General features: G+C 45.6%; 1 protein-coding gene across 6 annotated transcripts in view; it reads right to left on the bottom strand.

Annotated features, from left to right (window-relative positions):
* Nucleotides 1-20,076, bottom strand: part of Cfap43 (cilia and flagella associated protein 43) — a 100,598-nt gene that overhangs the window by 67,914 nt on the left and 12,608 nt on the right. For 5 of the 6 annotated variants that reach the window (XR_003952732.1, XR_001782551.2, NM_027559.2 and 2 more), the window contains exons 5-8: nucleotides 18,259-18,409; nucleotides 11,043-11,202; nucleotides 9,158-9,225; nucleotides 7,298-7,429 (exon numbers count right to left, since the gene is read on the bottom strand). Coding sequence is in view for 4 of the 6 variants with exons in the window: in NM_027559.2 (NP_081835.2) it covers nucleotides 7,298-7,429; nucleotides 9,158-9,225; nucleotides 11,043-11,202; nucleotides 18,259-18,409 (511 nt within the window). In the remaining 2 variants the exon portion in view is untranslated. The remainder of the gene's footprint in view (nucleotides 1-7,297; nucleotides 7,430-9,157; nucleotides 9,226-11,042; nucleotides 11,203-18,258; nucleotides 18,410-20,076) is intronic. The other variant, XM_011247103.3, reaches the window with a different exon arrangement.

Genomic DNA, 20,076 nt, shown 5'->3' on the forward strand with positions numbered 1-20,076 from the left:
ATTAGTCTGAACAGGTTAGAGGGTGCGCCAGAGAACCGGACAGCTTCTGGGACGGGCAGAAGCACAGAGCCGCTGAGGCAGCACCCTTGGCGGGCCGCAGACAGCCGGCCACCGTCCGGACCAGAGGACAGGTGTCCGCCTGGCTTGGGAGGCGGCCTCAGCCTCAGCAGCAGCGGTCGCCATCTGGGTTTCGGGACTCCGAGGGACCTAGGAAATTAGTCTGAACAGGTTAGAGGGTGCGCCAGAGAACCGGACAGCTTCTGGGACGGGCGGAAGCACAGAGCCGCTGAGGCAGCACCCTTGGCGGGCCGCAGACAGCCGGCCACCGTCCAGACCAGAGGACAGGTGTCCGCCTGGCTTGGGAGGCGGCCTCAGCCTCAGCAGCAGCGGTCGCCATCTGGGTTCCAGGACTCCCTGGAACTTAGGAATTTAGTCTGCACAGGTGAGAGTCTGCACCACAGAAGCTGACAGCTTCTGGGAACTGCCAAAGCAACACAGCTTCTGAGAGAGGCCCTGTTTTAGGCCTTCTTCTTCGACCAGGAGGAGGTCCAAAAACAAGATATCTGCGCACCTTCCCTGTAAGAGAGCTTGCCAGCAGAGAGTGCTCTGAGCACTGAAACTCAGAGGAGAGAATCTGTCTCCCAGGTCTGCTGATAGTCGGTAACAGAATCACCAGAAGAACAATCTCTAAACAGAGTCAACTATAACTACTAACTCCAGAGATTACCAGATGGCGAAAGGTAAACGTAGGAATCCTACTAATAGGAACCAAGACCACTCACCATCATCAGAACCCAGCACTCCCACTTCGCCCAGTCCAGGGCACCCCAACACACCCGAAAACCTAGACCTAGATTTAAAAGCATATCTCATGATGATGGTAGAGGACATCAAGAAGGACTTTAATAAATCACTTAAAGAAATACAGGAGAACACTGCTAAAGAGTTACAAGTCCTTAAAGAAAAACAGGAAAACACAATCAAACAGGTAGAAGTCCTTACAGAAAAAGAGGAAAAAACATACAAACAGGTGATGGAAATGAACAAAACCATACTAGACCTAAAAAGGGAAGTAGAAACAATAAAGAAAACTCAAAGTGAGGCAACACTGGAGATAGAAACCCTAGGAAAGAAATCTGGAACCATAGATTTGAGCATCAGCAACAGAATACAAGAGATGGAAGAGAGAATCTCAGGTGCAGAAGATTCCATAGAGAACATCGGCACAACAATCAAAGAAAATGGAAAATGCAAAAAGATCCTAACTCAAAATATCCAGGAAATCCAGGACACAATGAGAAGACCAAACCTACGGATAATAGGAGTGGATGAGAATGAAGATTTTCAACTCAAAGGACCAGCAAACATCTTCAACAAAATTATTGAAGAAAACTTCCCAAATATAAAGAAAGAGATACCTATGAACATACAAGAAGCCTACAGAACTCCAAATAGACTGGACCAGAAAAGAAATTCCTCCCGACACATAATAATCAGAACAACAAATGCACTAAATAAAGATAGAATACTAAAAGCAGTAAGGGAAAAAGGTCAAGTAACATACAAAGGCAAGCCTATCAGAATTACACCAGATTTTTCACCAGAGACTATGAAAGCCAGAAGAGCCTGGACAGATGTTATACAGACACTAAGAGAACACAAATTCCAGCCCAGGCTACTATACCCAGCCAAACTCTCAATTACCATAGATGGAGAAACCAAAGTATTCCACGACAAAACCAAATTCACACATTATCTCTCCACGAATCCAGCCCTTCAAAGGTTAATAACAGAAAAAAACCAATACAAGAACGGGAACAATGCCCTAGAAAAAACAAGAAGGTAATCCCTCAACAAACCTAAAAGAAGACAGCCACAAGAACAGAATGCCAACTTTAACAACAGAAATAACAGGAAGCAACAATTACTTTTCCTTAATATCTCTTAACATCAATGGTCTCAACTCCCCAATAAAAAGACATAGACTAACAAACTGGCTACACAAACAAGACCCAACATTTTGCTGTTTACAGGAGACACATCTCAGGGAAAAAGATAGACACTACCTCAGAATAAAAGGCTGGAAAACAATTTTCCAAGCAAATGGTATGAAGAAACAAGCTGGAGTAGCCATCCTAATATCTGATAAGATTGACTTCCAACCCAAAGTCATCAAAAAAGACAAGGAGGGGCACTTCGTTCTCATCAAAGGTAAAATCCTCCAAGAGGAACTCTCAATTCTGAATATCTATGCTCCAAATACAATGGCAGCCACATTTATTAAAGAAACTTTAGTAAAGCTCAAAGCACACATTGCACCTCACACAATAATAGTGGGAGACTTCAACACACCACTTTCACCAATGGACAGATCATGGAAACAGAAACTAAACAGGGACACACTGAAACTAACAGAAGTGATGAAACAAATGGATCTGACAGATATCTACAGAACATTTTATCCTAAAACAAAAGGATATACCTTCTTCTCAGCACCTCATGGTACCTTCTCCAAAATTGACCACATAATAGGTCACAAAACAGGCCTCAACAGATTCAAAAATATTGAAATTGTCCCATGTATCCTATCAGATCACCATGCACTAAGGCTGATCTTCGATAACAAAAAAAATAACAGAAAGCCAACACTCACGTGGAAACTGAACAACACTCTTCTATGATACCTTGGTCAAGGAAGGAATAAAGAAAGAAATTAAAGACTTTTTAGAGTTTAATGAAAATGAAGCCACAACGTACCCAAACCTTTGGGACACAATGAAAGCATTTCTAAGAGGGAAACTCATAGCTCTGAGTGCCTCCAAGAAGAAACGGGAGAGAGCACATACTAGCAGCTTGACAACACATCTAAAAGCTCTAGAAAAAAAGGAAGCAAATTCACCCAAGAGGAGTAGACAGCAGGAAATAATCAAACTCAGGGGTGAAATCAACCAAGTGGAAACAAGAAGAACTATTCAAAGAATTAACCAAACGAGGAGTTGGTTCTTTGAGAAAATCAACAAGATAGATAAACCCTTAGCTAGACTCACTAGAGGGCACAGAGACAAAATCCTAATTAACAAAATCAGAACTGAAAAGGGAGACATAACAACAGATCCTGAAGAAATCCAAAACACCATCAGATCCTTCTACAAAAGGCTATACTCAACAAAACTGGAAAACCTGGACGAAATGGACAAATTTCTGGACAGATACCAGGTACCAAAGTTGAATCAGGATCAAGTTGACCTTCTAAACAGTCCCATATCCCCTAAAGAAATAGAAGCAGTTATAAATAGTCTCCCAGCTAAAAAAAGCCCAGGACCAGACGGGTTTAGTGCAGAGTTCTATCAGACCTTCAAAGAAGATCTAATTCCAGTTCTGCACAAACTTTTTCACAAGATAGAAGTAGAAAGTACTCTACCCAACTCATTTTATGAAGCCACTATTACTCTGATACCTAAACCACAGAAAGATCCAACAAAGATAGAGAACTTCAGACCAATTTCTCTTATGAATATCGATGCAAAAATCCTCAATAAAATTCTCGCTAACCGAATCCAAGAACACATTAAAGCAATCATCCATCCTGACCAAGTAGGTTTTATTCTAGGGATGCAGGGATGGTTTAATATACGAAAATCCATCAATGTAATCCACTATATAAACAAACTCAAAGACAAAAACCACATGATCATCTCGTTAGATGCAGAAAAAGCATTTGACAAGATCCAACACCCATTCATGATAAAAGTTCTGGAAAGATCAGGAATTCAAGGCCCATACCTAAACATGATAAAAGCAATCTACAGTAAACCAGGAGCCAACATCAAAGTAAATGGAGAGAAGCTGGAAGCAATCCCACTAAAATCAGGGACTAGACAAGGTTGCCCACTTTCTCCCTACCTTTTCAACATAGTACTTGAAGTATTAGCCAGAGCAATTCGACAACAAAAGGAGATCAAGGGGATACAAATTGGAAAGGAGGAAGTCAAAATATCACTTTTTGCAGATGATATGATAGTATATATAAGTGACCCTAAAAATTCCACCAGAGAACTCCTAAACCTGATAAACAGCTTCGGTGAAGTAGCTGGATATAAAATTAACTCAAACAAGTCAATGGCCTTTCTCTACACAAAGAATAAACAGGCTGAGAAAGAAATTAGGGAAACAACACCCTTCTCAATAGTCACAAATAATATAAAATATCTCGGAGTGACTCTAACTAAGGAAGTGAAAGATCTGTATGATAAAAACTTCAAGTCTCTGAAGAAAGAAATTAAAGAAGATCTCAGAAGATGGAAAGATCTCCCATGCTCATGGATTGGCAGGATCAACATTGTAAAAATGGCTATCTTGCCAAAAGCAATCTACAGATTCAATGCAATCCCCATCAAAATTCCAACTCAATTCTTCAACGAATTAGAAGGAGCAATTTGCAAATTCATCTGGAATAACAAAAAACCTAGGATAGCAAAAACTCTTCTCAAGGATAAAAGAACCTCTGGTGGAATCACCATGCCTGACCTAAAGCTTTACTACAGAGCAATTGTGGTAAAAACTGCATGGTACTGGTATAGAGACAGACAAGTAGACCAATGGAATAGAATTGAAGACCCAGAAATGAACCCACACACCTATGGTCACTTGATCTTCGACAAGGGAGCTAAAACCATCCAGTGGAAGAAAGACAGCATTTTCAACAATTGGTGCTGGCACAACTCGTTGTTATCATGTAGAAGAATGCGAATCGATCCATACTTATCTCCTTGTACTAAGGTCAAATCTAAATGGATCAAAGAACTTCACATAAAACCAGAGACACTGAAACTTATAGAGGAGAAAGTGGGGAAAAGCCTTGAAGATATGGGCACAGGGGAAAAATTCCTGAACAGAACAGCAATGGCTTGTGCTGTAAGATCGAGAATTGACAAATGGGACCTAATGAAACTCCAAAGTTTCTGCAAGGCAAAAGACACCGTCAATAAGACAAAAAGACCACCAACAGATTGGGAAAGGATCTTTACCTATCCTAAATCAGATAGGGGACTAATATCCAACATATATAAAGAACTCAAGAAGGTGGACTTCAGAAAATCAAATAACCCCATTAAAAAATGGGGCTCAGAACTGAACAAAGAATTCTCACCTGAGGAATACCGAATGGCAGAGAAGCACCTGAAAAAATGTTCAACATCCTTAATCATCAGGGAAATGCAAATCAAAACAACCCTGAGATTCCACCTCACACCAGTCAGAATGTCTAAGATCAAAAATTCAGGTGACAGCAGATGCTGGCGTGGATGTGGAGAAAGAGGAACACTCCTCCATTGTTGGTGGGATTGCAGGCTTGTACAACCACTCTGGAAATCCGTCTGGCGGTTCCTCAGAAAATTGGACATAGTACTACCGGAGGATCCAGCAATACCTCTCCTGGGCATATATCCAGAAGATGCCCCAACTGGTAAGAAGGACACATGCTCCACTATGTTCATAGCAGCCTTATTTATAATAGCCAGAAGCTGGAAAGAACCCAGATGCCCCTCAACAGAGGAATGGATACAGAAAATGTGGTATATCTACACAATGGAGTACTACTCAGCTATTAAAAAGAATGAATTTATGAAATTCCTAGCCAAATGGATGGACCTGGAGGGCATCATCCTGAGGGAGGTAACACATTCACAAAGGAACTCACACAATATGTACTCACTGATAAGTGGATATTAGCCCAAAACCTAGGATACCCAAGATATAAGATACAATTTCCTAAACACATGAAACTCAAGAAAAATGAAGACTGAAGTGTGGACAATATGCCCCTCCTTAGAAGTGGGAACAAAACACCCTTGGAAGTGTGAGGAGCCGCCCTCACATTTGCCATTATAAGATGGCACTGACAGCTGTGTTCTAAGTGGTAAACATAGTCTGCACACATGCAGGGGCAGTTTTCCCACCATGTGTTCTGCCTTTCCCGTGATGACAACTGGGCCGATGGGCTGCAGCCAATCAGGGAGTAATACATCCTAGGTGGAGGATAATTCTCCTTAAAAAGGGATGGGGTTTCGCCATTTGCTGGCTTGCTCTCTTGCACTCTGGCTCCTGAAGATGTAAGCAATAAAGCTTTGCCGCAGAAGATTCTGGTTTGTTGCGTCTTTCCTGGCCGGTCGTGAGAACGCGTCTAATAACATGGAAGGAGTTACAGAGACAAAGTTTGGAGCTGAGATGAAAGGATGGACCATGTAGAGACTGCCTTATCCAGGGATCCACCCCATAATCAGCATCCAAACGCTGACACCATTGCATACACTAGCAAGATTTTATCGAAAGGACCCAGATGTAGCTGTCTCTTGTGAGACTATGCCGGGGCCTAGCAAACACAGAAGTGGATGCCCACAGTCAGCTAATGGATGGATCACAGGGCTCCCAATGGAGGAGCTAGAGAAAGTACCCAAGGAGCTAAAGGGATCTGCAACCCTATAGGTGGATCAACATTATGAACTAACCAGTACCCCGGAGCTCTTGACTCTAGCTGCATATGTATCAAAAGATGGCCTAGTCGGCCATCACTGGAAAGAGAGGCCCATTGGACACACAAACTTTATATGCCCCAGAACAGGGGAACGCCAGGGCCAAAAAGGGGGAGTGGGCGGGTAGGGGAGTGGGGGTGGGTGGGTATGGGGGACTTTTGGTATAGCATTGGAAATGTAAATGAGCTAAATACCTAATAAAAAATGGAAAGAAAAAAAAAAAAGAAAGCGAGAAGAACTGGGGGGGGGGGACATCTGAGAGATGGCCTCGTGGAAGCCATGTGGCGAGTTAGTGGGCCGAGAGTCTAGATCATCTGGTGCAGAGGCTAGCTCTAGATATTTCCCGCAACAACCCACCACATCTATTTCAGAACGCTTTTATTTTACAGTTGGTGACTTTCTTCCAAAGTTACCAATAGGACAGAAATATAAGCAAGAGTAGCAGAAGGCTGTAAATACCAGAAGGGAAAAATTGCAAGGAAATAGAGGCAGCAAAGGGGAAACAGAGCCAAGAGACATGGAAGGCGAACCCCCCCGGGGGGGTGGGGCATAGAGGACCCTGGATTTGAACTCACGCTCTCCTCTGTTGGTGTGTATACATAGCCAAGCCTCTACTTTTAATTTGAGCCTTTGTTCAAGGTGCTTCCCATGTGCAGCAGAGAGAGTGCTGATGTGAGGAGAATCCTTGCCCACACACGCCCCTTTCTTTTTTCCCATCATGCACTGACGGTGCCTAAAGATTGGGCATCCAGAAATCACTAATGTACCTTGTCTGTTTGAATCAGTAACATTTTGTAACTGGGGGAGAACACCAGATGTGTCACCGGCCCATCAAACTCGAGAAAGGTCTTCACTTGGTACTTTGAATCCTTGATGATGAAGGAGTATATCACACCATCCTGCAGACACAGCGAGACAGACCAGAGTCGGTATAGACCACGCTTGACTTCAGCCAAGTCTGCCTGCCCCTGTGTGAGAGCGCCATCTCGGGTTACATCCAGAATGCAGTTACCTTTAACTCAGACTACTTTTAACCATGTATTTCATTATGCAGAAAGCAGGACAAAGGAGGCAGAGTTTATAGGGCTTGAGTGTTAACTGTCCTCGTTTAAAAGTGCATTAGTAGGCTGGAGAGGTGGCTCAACGGTTAAGAGCGCTGACTACTCTTCCAGAGGTCCTGAGTTCAATTCCCAGTAGCCACATGGTGGCTCACAGCCATCTGTAATGAAATCTGATGCCCTCTTTTGATGAATCTGAAGACAGCTACATTGTACAAATATACATTAGATAAATAATATTTAAAAAAATAAAAGGGCATTAGTCCTACTATGTTCGTTTTTTAACCACCCATGTGACACCAAAGTAGAGTCGTGCTTTTTATTTACGCCATGTTCTCCTTTCCAGCCCCCGATACGGTGCTAGAACATGGCAGGTGTTCAATAAAAATGGGCTGGCCAACTGGATGCTGATAAATAACCTAATCGAACGAGTCTCAAGAGGAATGTGACTTATTTCTACAATAGCTAAGAGGCAGAGGTGGGGTGGGGTGGCCATCATGTGCTAAATGGAACCCCACTGGAGCTAAGCCAGGCATTTGAGAGATGCGACTTCATACGGCAAAGTGCTTTTCCAAAGCTGGTGACCATTCTCCATCCCTCACCAACACAGCTAAGAATCTTAAAGGTCACAAATGCAGACTAAACGGAGGACGTGGGAGGGGCTTTTCTCTGGACAACTCCAGGAAGGAAAATACAAGTGGAGGGTTAGCTCAGAGGCTCACGGTGGCTTCTGCCTTGTTCATCCTAATGATGAAATCTTTCATCCCGATGTCGCTGCCTCCCTGGCCTCAGAGAGACCCCTGGCACTGAGACTGACAGACAAAGCTGTCAGCGGACTAGGGAGGGACAGCTTCACCTAGACTTGAGATATCGATGTAATCTTGACCTTGACGGCGCCAATCGCAACCGCGAGGAGACACGTGGTCTGCCCCCATTGGAGACACGTGGTCTGCCCCCATTTAAAACTTCCTGGAAATGTATTCTCGAGGGTAAAAGCATAGTACCCCGGGGTGTGAGGCCCCGGGTTCACCCTCCGGTGACTGTCACGAGGCTTCTACCTGACAAAGTTGTGAGGGTTAATAATACACTTTGCATGGTGCCCGGTACAACCTGTGGCTGACCCCAACTGCTCAAGTAAATGGAGATGAATAATACTGGGCGTCATTATCAGCTCTAACAGACAAAAGACCCAAGCGCATTTCTGACAAGCTAATTCAGTATCGTAGAAATGGAGACTGGGCTGGGCTGCAGATCCCTGCGTGTAATTCCCTGGGTAGGAGGGACAGCAGCAAGCTTCTAAAGGCCACTTTTGTTCATTTGCAACAACACGACATGCTCGGTCATTGCCTAACTTTTTTGTGTGTGCACGTAATGGAAAGTTTCCCGAGTAAACTTTTTATCATGGCTTTCAACAGGGAAACTTAAATTTTAATTGCTAGTCTGAAAAAGAACCAGACATGACAAAATATGGCTCATATATGTAAGTGGCAGCAGAGAGAGTGTGTGTGCTTTTTTTTTTTTTTTTTTTTTTTTATGAAGTGAGGGATTCTGAGAAGTAGAATACATTACAATTCCAGAAGCGAGTATGCCGTCCTTTTGGTACACCAGCGTGAGTGGGTTGATGAGCGGGGCTCCATCTTTGGGGAAAGAACAAACAAGAGAAAGTAGGTGATGTAATCAAAAGAGCAGCACGGCTCAGCAGGAGCTGCACCCGGGGATGAGTATATAAAAGGGAGACGAGCTGCACCGGAGGCCTCATGTTACACGCCTATGCAGAAATGCCCCATCAGAGACTGGAAAAGGCTGGTGCCACAGACCTGCACCATCAAAGCCGTACCACTGCTGGGCTGTGTACTGAAGATGGATATACACTTTATAAATGTATATAATCTACATCAAATGGCTCATAAATTTTTATCAAATGAAGTGCAGTAGGGAAAAAATTCTGCAAGAACATTTGTTATTATTAAGATATTGGTCTTTGGGGAGGAGATCCATGCTACCAGTTTGTGTAGGGAAATACGGCAACTGCATGGGCTCTGATGGCACCCGCCAAAATGTTTGTCTGCTGCGCAGAATGTATCTGATGTTGGCGGCTGGGAAATGTGTCCTTTCCTTGTTACTGTCCAGCGGTCCCCACTACAACACAGTTACTACTGGAGTCTTAAGAATCTAGGCCTGGAAGAGGGACTGCTTATACCTGTTTTGAAGATCTCTAAAAGGTTTGCTCTTAGAAAGCGTCCAGGTAACAGCGCTGTAGATACTCTACAGAGAGGAACTGGGCTGGAGGGCTGGAGGCCCAGCCACAACATGGAGGGCTGTGGGGGAAAGCTTTGTCAAGGATGTGAGAGTCTGTGATTGGGAGAGGGACTTCGTGAAAGATACTGAAGTTGTGAAAATTTGCAAGAGGGAGTGACGTGTGAGCCAGACCCTGGGTGAGATGGAGAGGAGAGAGGCAAGGGAATGAGCCAGGAGGCAGATCCCTGAACGACCAGGTAGAAACACTTCTTAGCAGACTCACTCTGGGGCTGATGGGAAATGATGTCAGAGGCAGGAGGCGGGACCTCGAGACAGAAGAGACCCTGAGTTGGGTGCTAAGCATGAGCAATTTGAAGGTAGCCAGCTGCTTGCTTTGGATTGGATGTAGATTCATGTCAGAAAGGGTCAGGTCTGAGACTGGAGAGATGGCTCAGTGGTTAAGAGCACTGTCTGCTCCTCCAGAGTTCTTGAGTTCAATTCCCAGCAACCACATGGTGGCCCACAACCACCTGTAATGGAATCCGATGCCCTCTTCTGGTGTATCCGAAGACAGTTATAGTGTACTCATAAAATAAATCTTTTAAAAAAATAAGAAAGAATGGGTCAGGTTTGTTGCAAAAAACCTGGGTGAAGATTACCGGATCGGAGATCAGAACTTGGGAGTCCAAGGCCTTATTCCCTGGACTCTGGTGTCAGCCCCACAGCTCACAAGAATCTGAGCTTGTTTGTTTGGAGGTTATGTGTGGTGGGAGGGGAGGGTCCATGTGCGGGGGAAGTCAGAGGACAACACCCCATGAGGATTAAGCCCTGATTGGTGGGCTTGCTGGCACGCCCCCTAACTTGCTGAGACATTTTACTGGCTCTTGAAGACGAGGGTGCCCTGTAAATCTCGTGTGTGGTGAAGCTACAGGTGTATCTCCTTGTGGTGTCCCGAGGATTTTATGACACGAATATATAGAGTTGTATCTTTTGGTATCCTCACACTAGGAGCCGGCTAACTTTTAGTAAGCAGTGAGTAGCCACAAGTGTATCCGCAGGACTTGCTAACAGAGACTCAAACTTAAGGAGGCCCCAGGATGTCTCTAAGAAAGGGGGAAAATCAGGGACCCCCCCCCCCCAATCCACCATCTTGAAGGATGTGCAATGCTAACCCAACAACTGTGCTTCCGGACTCGGAGGCAGGGCAGTCTCTTACCCGGAAGTGGAAACTCCTCCGCCTTCTGGAGCACGGTCACCTTCAGGGTTTCTGTGTTAATCATCAGAAGATGACCCTCTTCACACCCAACGTACAGGTCGCTTGACGGAGTCCAGCAGTGCATAGTTGGGTGAAGCAGAGGATATATGTCATCTTTCGGCTTTGGGAGGGAAGAGCATCCATGTGTTAGGACGGCAATCATGGTTAAGGGCCACAGAAACACCCACCAAAAGAACCGTCACAAAGAAACCAACCAGAGCGAGCTGCCGGGGAGTGGGGGTGGGGGTGGGAGTGGGGGGAATGCATCGATTTTTCATTTTCAACATCAGAGTCCTATCTCTTCCCCCCTTGCTCTCTATACTTTACTCACTGTGAACAACCAAGGCTCTCCTGCTAATACAATTGATTAGTACTCTGTTAACTATTTCTTAGTGCCCACTTTTGGCACCTAGAGTCCTTAATTGGTCACAAAAAACCCCCTTTCAGAAAAGATTGTCGTTAGCATTGTCGTTAAATTGTCTTCTGGTCTTGCAAGGGTCACTTGCAAAGGTTAGCTTGGGGGCCTCTGCTCAGTTGGCTTTCAAAGGCAAAGAGATGACCTTTAGCCTGATGCTGCGGCCCCTCTCATTTGGTCCGTGATCATTCCATGTGCCTTCGAGTCCATCGAGGAATCATAACGTAAGCATAAGTTGACTTTGGGCTCCAAAACCAGTTTGGATCGAGTTTAAAGCAAGTTTTTTTCCACAAAAGCTTAAAGGTGGGGGTGGAGGTGGAGGTGGAGGTGGGGGTGGGGTGGAATGGGGGTGTCTCTCAGGTTCTGTGGGCCATGTGGGTTGAGTATACTCCTTGTTTTCTTTTGCATGACCCTTGAAAGTGTAAAAACCATTCTTAGATTTGGGCCACAAAAAGGGACCATAATTTGTTCAGGCTTGTCTTAGATGGTGATATTGAGTCTTCTCCCAGGGCCTTTAGCACTTGTGTTGAGCAAGGAGAGGCTGTCCTTTGTCAGCACAGCACCAAACCCTAGAGCCTCTTCCTAGGAAGTCTTGAACAGACCACACACTCTCCTCCCTGAAGCTCAAGGTGGCCTTGACAAATATGTCAGAAATGTTGCCTGCAGTGCTCGATTTTGAATTCAGGATACTAGAATATTCTCTCTCTTCCCCCCCCCCCCCACTCTCTCCTCCTTTCCCCCTCCCTTTTCCCCTCTCCCCCATGTTCCCCCTCTTTCTTTTTCCTTCCTTTTGCAGTGCAGGAAGCTATTGCATGCTAAACAAGCATTCTACCTCCAATCCCACTCCTTCTAAGTAACTACTGAAATGTACTAGAGTGCGCGTGCTAATGAGTGCACATGTGTGCGTACCTGCAAGTACATATATGTATGTGCTTGTATATGCTGATGTGTGTATGCGCACACATGTATACAGAAGTGCACATACATGTGTGGATATGCACATGTGTGTGTGTGCATGTTTGTGTATGTGCGCACATGTGTGTGTGACTATTTGTGTATTGTTGTGCTTCTTGTAGTTCTACATGATTAAGAATTGGACCTTGTTTCCTTCTGGCACCCAGGGACATAAACTTTGTTAACAAACTAGGGGCCACTTTCCTAGCATGTCTAGAGAGTTTTATGTTTATGTTGCTGGGTGGTGGCGCACGCCTTTAATCCCAGCACTTGGGAGGCAGAGGCAGGTGGATTTCTGAGTTCGAGGCCAGCCTGGTCTACAGAGTGAGTTCTAGGGCAGCCAGCACTACACAGAGGAAACCCTGTCTCCAAAAAAAACAAAGGGAAAAAAATCTGTGTCTGTGCCCTGCTTTTACTTGGGCACTCATTCACTGAGTTTCCGTGAGTATTGGGCCCTTTCCAGACAGTGTTCTGAATATCCACATGTGGAGGTGAGTGGCAGAAAAGCCCCTTCCCTTACGGAGTTTTCCTACCAATGAGGGGGAAAGAGAGTGAGAGTTAGATAGTAAGTTGCAACGTTGAATATGGAGGATGTCATGTGCTAAGAAGCATGTTGAAGAGAAGTGAGGTGAGAGCCGGCGCAGCTGCTGGGAAGGACTGCCAACCACATGCCCAGCGATCTTCTGTTGTAAATGGCTTGTGGTGTGCCAGCCACCCTCCCAATAAACGCTCAACTGTCTGACAAGAGACAACACACTGCTCTTTTAAATTTATGAACGATCCCTACCAGGCTCTCAGCTGACATAAGTTGCTGATCTTGCCCATTCCAAGAAACCTGTGTTAGCTACCGGTTCTACGGCAGCCAGTGTGGCCAGTCTGCTTTCTCCTCAGTGGGGCAGTCACGTAGAGAGGAATCAGGGGGGTGGCAGAATCAGGAAGCAGAGAGGTGATGGCTGGGACAGGCATGTGGGTTACAGGAGCCGTGATGATAAAGCCATGGGAGGAGAGTGAAAAGAGAGGTTAGATGTTCAGGTGGACCTTGAAATGTGATCAGCGCAGTGGTCAGAAGAAGAAGTTGCGATATGCAATATGATGCTATTTCAAAGGGGGAGGTGACTTTAACGGTGTGGCTAACCTATTTTATGTCTTCATAGATTGGACAATTAGGGAAAAAAAAACCTCAATAGTCACTACTCACCAACCCACTCCAAATTAAAAACAATGGTACCATTAACCAACCAGAGGGATTAGATGGTCACCAATGAATGGCTTTTCTGCGGGATCTGCCCAGGCAAAGAGACACTCACTGAAGTACAATATCTAAACCTTCTAGTGTGGTTCTGGTGGCATCTGACAGACTATACATTACAAAAAGACTCTGTCACAGCTAAGTGTACCTAACATATTTATTTATTTAGAGATAGGATCTCACTGTGTAGCCCAGGTTACCCTGGAACTTTTGATCCACCTGCCTCTGTCTACCCGATGCTTGTATTACACCCAGTTTGAAAAAATCCAAGCAAGCAAGCAAGCAAACAAACAAAAACTAACCCTAAAACTGTGCAAAACAAACGCCAACAAATGCCACCAGCCTGGTCCCCAATACCAGTGAGTCTATGTGTGAAGTGGAAGCGGAGGACTCAGACCTGGAAAGCGCTTGGCTGTAGAAAGTTAAACTACAATTGGAGTTTTTCTTCTTCATTTTTTGTAGGATTGATTCCATATTCTTGTTTTTAATAATGCACTTGGTGTTATTTAAGAATAGATGTGGGTAGCCAGATGTGGTGGCGCACGCCTTTAATCCCAGCCCTTGGGAGGCAGAGGCAGGCGGATTTCTGAGTTCGAGGCCAGCCTGGTCTACAGAGTGAGTTCCAGGACAGCCAGGGCTACACAGAGAAACCCTGTCTTGAAAAACAAACAAACAACAACAACAACAAAATAGATGTGGGGGGATCTGGGTTGAATGAGCAGATGTCTTGATTTTCTATTTTTAGTTTTAGAAGAAATGGGGTGTGTTGTAATTGGATCTCAAAACATTTACCAACTCAGCCTCCATTTCCAGGTCCCTGGGATCAGATGTCAGACATTCTGATCGCCTTGAGCCCAAAGATGGAAAACTGGATCCCAGCTTTGTACTGCATTAAAGGTTAGGACAATACAAACATGCTGAGAAATATTTGAGTTCATCAAAGAGTTTCTTATTTAGGCAATCTTGTCTAAAAGAAAAAGAACAGTAGACGGAACACAGAAACTGGACCCTTGAGCTTAAATTCATTATGTTGGGTCCAGTTTCTGCCCAGATAACATCTGCTTTCGATTTTATACACACACACACACACACACACACACACACACACACACACACACACACACACACAGCAAAACTGGATAGTTTTCTCTCTCTCTTTCTTATTTTTGTTTGTTTGTTTTGTTTTGTTTTTTTGTTTTTTTGAGACAGGATTTCTCTGTGTAGCTCTGGCCGTCCTGGAACTCACTCTGCAGGCTAGCCTCAAACTCAGAAACCCTCCTGCCTCCACCTCCCAAGTGCTGGGATTAAAGGTATGTGCCACCACTGCCCGGCTGGATAGTTTTCTAACACCCTAAGTAACTTGCATAATGTGTATTGGGCCTATTTAAAGGTCTACAGTGCGCCAATCTGGTGGTAGCTACATAAAAAATAATGAGATTATTTAATGACTGTGATCTTGTAAGAGTCCCCATCTTGCCAATGTTAGAGACTCTTACATAGAACAAGTCATCATTGGTTTCTTTGACATTAGTACCCAGGTCTCGAGAAATGAGGTTCTGTAGGCTGGAGAGAGCACTCATCAGTTAAGATTAAAAGCACAGGCTGCTCTTGCAGAGGAGCTGAGTTCAATTCCCAACACCCACATGGCAGCTCACAAACATCTGTTACTCCAGTGCGGGGGCATCTGACACCCTCTTTGGGTCTCCATGTAGATGCCCTAATGGCACACAGATGTACGTGCAGACAAAATACTCTTGCACATGGAATAAAAATTCAAAAAAATTCAAGAAAACAAAGAAATGGCATTCAAGAAAAGGAATGAAATCGAGGAATTTGGGAGACAAGCTCTGCCTGTATTCTATTCGTTGGACAATCACTAGTCAGTGCTTTATCTGTTTTCCAGTGTGTGTGTGTGTGTGTGTGTGTGTGTGTGTGTGTGTGTTAAAATGAAAGGGCAAATGACTGGGAAATTAGACTTCTGAGCTAAACCCCAAGTAATATGGATGTATGACATAGAGTTATAATTCACAGCATCACATTTCTGCTTTTACAAAGCGGTAAAGATGCACAGAGCAGAGCCCACTGAAGAAGCTATGCAGTTTATTCGTGAACCTTGTTTAACACAGCAACTCCATGTCTAAGCATCCTTTCTCTGTGTGTGTGTGTGGTGCGGTGCGTGCGCCTGTGTATGTGTGTGGGGTGCAGGTCGGTGTCCACTCTCAGAGGCTGGAGGTTGAGAGCAGGCGTCTTTTTCCATTTCACCTTTGCTGCTTAGGCCGGGACTCTCACTGAAGCTGAAGCTCCCCATTGGACCCAACCCCCATGCTGGTCTGACATTGGAGGCACACTGCGGCACCCAGGGCTTCATCCGCTGTGCCAACTCCATGGCCACAATGACATGGAGGCATTTAAGTGAGGTTTAAAAGATTCCATAGCATCTTCCAAAGGCAAAAGACAGTTGCCTGGATTTTAAACGTTTTATGTTGGACCCATTATTGAGTGGGAAGTGTGAACTATTAGGACGCCTACAGATTTACTGGAGGGGGGAGGGAAGGAGGGAGGAGGATGGGAAGGAGGGAGTAAAGGAGGGACAGAAGAAGGAGGAGAGAGGGAGGGAGGGAGGGAGGAAGGGAGGGAGGGAGGGAGGGAGGAGGGGGGGGATGAGAGAAGGAGGGGGAGTAAGAGAGGGAGGAGGAGGAGAAGGGGAGGGAGAGGGAGGAGGGGGGAGGAATAGGGGGAGGAAACGGGGGTGGGGGGGGGGGAGGGGGAGAGAAGGGATTCCAGGCAAATAACTGGCTGAGCGCCTTGTTTTTTACTTTGCTGCCCCCTTGTGGCTGAGATGGGGTGGTGCACTTCCCATGGCTAGAACCTGGTCTGGACAAGAATTAATCATGTTCCCTTATTTACAGAAGTGAATTACTGTGGTTCATTAGAGGACGTACTGTGAACACGGATCTTTTCTCTTGTTCTCCACAGACATTTTATGACCCTCTAGTCTTTTACGGTGTGTCACTTTACGCATATTCACAGTGAGATAGCTTCATTTTCTACAGTGCTGTTTCACTTGGGCACTTGCCCACCACCTTTGTCCGCAGCTTGGTTCCACAAGACATCATCATAACAGGTCCCGGTGGTCCAGAGGACTTCTGGTCTTGGTCTTCATTCGTCCCGAATGCCCTGCCCTGTGACTTCCTCTCTCCATTTCCCTCCTGACCACCATTCTGTATTTGCATTTACCACTCCAACCACACAGCTCTGTTCTCCGTCCCTCAAACATGCCAAGGTATCTCACCCGGGCGGGGCCTCTGGGCATGCTGTTCCCTGCACTTGAAATATACCCTGCCCCTCCCCCTTCTTCTTCTTTTCTTCCTTCTTCTTCTTCTTCTTCTTCTTCTTCTTCTTCTTCTTCTTCTTCTTCTTCTTCTTCTTCTTCTTCTTCTTCTTCTTCCTTCTTCTTCCTTCTTCTTCTTCCTCTTCCTCCTTCTCCTCCTCCTTCTTCCTTCTTCTTCCTTCTTCTTCTTCTTCTTCTTCTTCTTCTTCTTCTTCTTCTTCTTCTTCTTCTTCTTCTTCTTCTTCTTCTTCTTCTTCTTCTTCTTCTTCTTCTTCTTCCTTCTTCTTCCTTCTTCTTCTTCCTCTTCCTCCTTCTCCTCCTCCTTCTTCCTTCTTCTTCTTCCTTCCTTCCTCCTTCTTCTTCCTTCCCTCCTCCTCCTCCTCCTCCTCCTCCTCCTCCTCCTCCTCCTCCTCCTCCTCCTCCTCCTCCTCCTTCTCTTCTTCTACCAGGAATGGCTCCTTGTGCTTCAAGTCTCAAGAAAGAGGCTACCCCACCCCCACTCCGAGTTAATGTCTTTCTTTGCTTTATTGTTAGCCTGTTTCCTCTGACAGGAACATTCCTGCTTGGTCACCAGAGGGCATCAGCTACCTGGAAGGAGCTTGATGTAAATGTGTAGAAAGAAGAGAGCATCAAGCAGCAGTGGTGGGGGAAACCAGTGTGAGGCTGTTGGCAAATTCTGTCATTTCAAAAATCCCTCCACCACGTTCCACTCCCCTGCATTTGCTTGTGCTCAGACAGAGATGGGGGCTTCTTGCCGACTGCTCTTTCCCCTCCTACTGTTCTCAGTGTGCTTCTGCCCCACCCCTGTCCTCCTCCCTCAGACGCTGTCTGCTTATGCACCAGCCCCTCCCCTTTGCTCCCAGGTGCTACCCCTGAGAACCGCATTAACATCTATATCTCCATCGCTGCCTCTTCGCTCCTGTAGGGGGAAGGGGATCTACTTGCCAGCTCTCACACTGCATCTCTTGCTTCCGAGTCCCTCCACATCAGTCTGTCCAAAATCAGGATCACACCTGCCTGACACCATCTTCCTAAGTGTCCAGACCCAGGCATGTGGGTACCAGGTACCTGCCACAATCTCCCCAAGTATCCAGACCCCTGTATGTGAGGGTCTTTGCTTCTCAGGCGACACAGTAAAGAGCAGAATGGTCCTCCATTCCCAGATGTCTTATAATCAAATGAGATCCCACTTCCAAGACACTTGCCTTGGAGCAAGCAAGATAATTACCCTGAAAGTCTCTGCCTCTTCGCCTACCAGCCCGGCAATGGCCGACAGTGGCAATACGGGTCCATAAATGAGATCCTTTGGCAGAGTGGTGGGGAAAAGCATGTCGGGCTCGTTTAGGAAGGTCGCGTCTTCTAGGGGTAGCTTGACAGACCTGTAGAGAAAGGACACATCAGAACAAATGGGGTAACAGAGATCCCATCAAATAGGTGGAGGGTCTGTGTATCAGTGGGAGATGGAGAGGAGGTGCTCTGCCATCACACACACACACACACACACACACACACACACACACACACACACACACTCACACACACACACAAGAAGATAAGGGCCCAGCAACAGCTTTTGAAATACATGCCGTAAAGTGACAACTCATGTGTAGTGGAGAATTAAGGGCATGGGAAATCTTGAGAAGACCCAAAGTTAATGTGTGAAGTGGAAACTGTAAATGCTGTGGGGAGCTGGGGCAGGCTGTAACCAGCAGAAGTGTGTCTTCCTCTTGTAATGGTGACAGGTAACACTCAGTTCCAGCCAAGAGAGTTGCTGACATGCAAGACCTTTTGGTTCTAAAATATTATCTGGATATTTGTGAGAAACATCTCAAATTTTGAATGTTGGCAACACAATCAAAATTTTTTTAAAAAAATTGTGAGCTGAAGGGAAAAAAAACCCCACATATATAGTCTGACAAAAACCCACCTTCAAGTTTATCATTTATCTAGGTTATAAAGGTGGGTTTGTGGGCAGGCGAGGCACAAACGCTGAGATACCTTGGGCAGCTTCCAACCTAGAAGCGAGCAAGTAGGTGATGGAGAGATAGAAGAGGAAAAGAAGCTAAGCGGTTTGTGTGCTACGAAGAGAGATGAAACCGAAGACATGATGGCAGTGGGAACAGCCTGACATGACAGCCCTGAGACTGTGGTGATGTCCTTGGTGCCTGATGTCACTGAGAGCCGAGTCTAGGTTTGTGGTCTGGTTGCAGCCGGGGTCTATGTTGATGTCAGTGGTCCATACGTACAGTCACTAAAGGGTCTGAGGATGTCCTGGGTTTGTGAATGCAGCCCAAAGCCATATTGATGTCTCACTGAGATGGCTCTGCCCCCCACCAGCCACCACATGTTGGCGCCAACTGGTCACATGGGCTCAGGGGAGTTAGCCCCACCCCACCAAGGGAAAACTGCCATCTGGGACCAGTCTTGGCTCGCCACCACTCAGGGAAACAGCAGCATATCTGAGAGCCTCTATGAGGTTGATGGTGTAGCAAGAAGCCAGAGACCTTGAAGTAGCCTAATGACTCATTGCAACGGATATTCTCAAGTAAAGCTGTTTGGGCTGTTTTGGCAGAAGGGTGTAGTGCAAGGCATACCACAACTTCCAATGCCACTCGTGGGACAGACAGAGGTGCAGAGTGACATAAGCAGAGTGCTGCACTCCGTAGAGATGGTTTATCTCCTTACTAATCTGTATTATTTTATTTACTTGGGCAGGGCGGGCCTACATGAATGGAGGGTGGATATGGAAGGTCTGGGAGTAGAATACACAAGGTGAAGTTCCCAAAGAGTCAATAAAAAGTATGTTTAAAAAAATATAAGAATTGTGAGTTTGGAGAATCTGTGGCATTGAATCAGAGCTTGTGTTCTATGAAAGGGAAGGCAGTTTCGGAGAATGGTCTCATAAGCAGGGTACGCAGCCTGGAGGTACGGCTAAGTGCATCTAAGTCCTGAAAGTCCTCTCTCGGGTCTCTCGCTTTGTCTATGGAACAGTCACACCAACAATGTTCAGAAACATTCAGCAACAATGTTGCAGTGGAACTTTCAA

This window comes from Mus musculus, chromosome 19, assembly GCF_000001635.26.
Source record: "Mus musculus strain C57BL/6J chromosome 19, GRCm38.p6 C57BL/6J".
Taxonomy (NCBI): domain Eukaryota; kingdom Metazoa; phylum Chordata; class Mammalia; order Rodentia; family Muridae; genus Mus; species Mus musculus.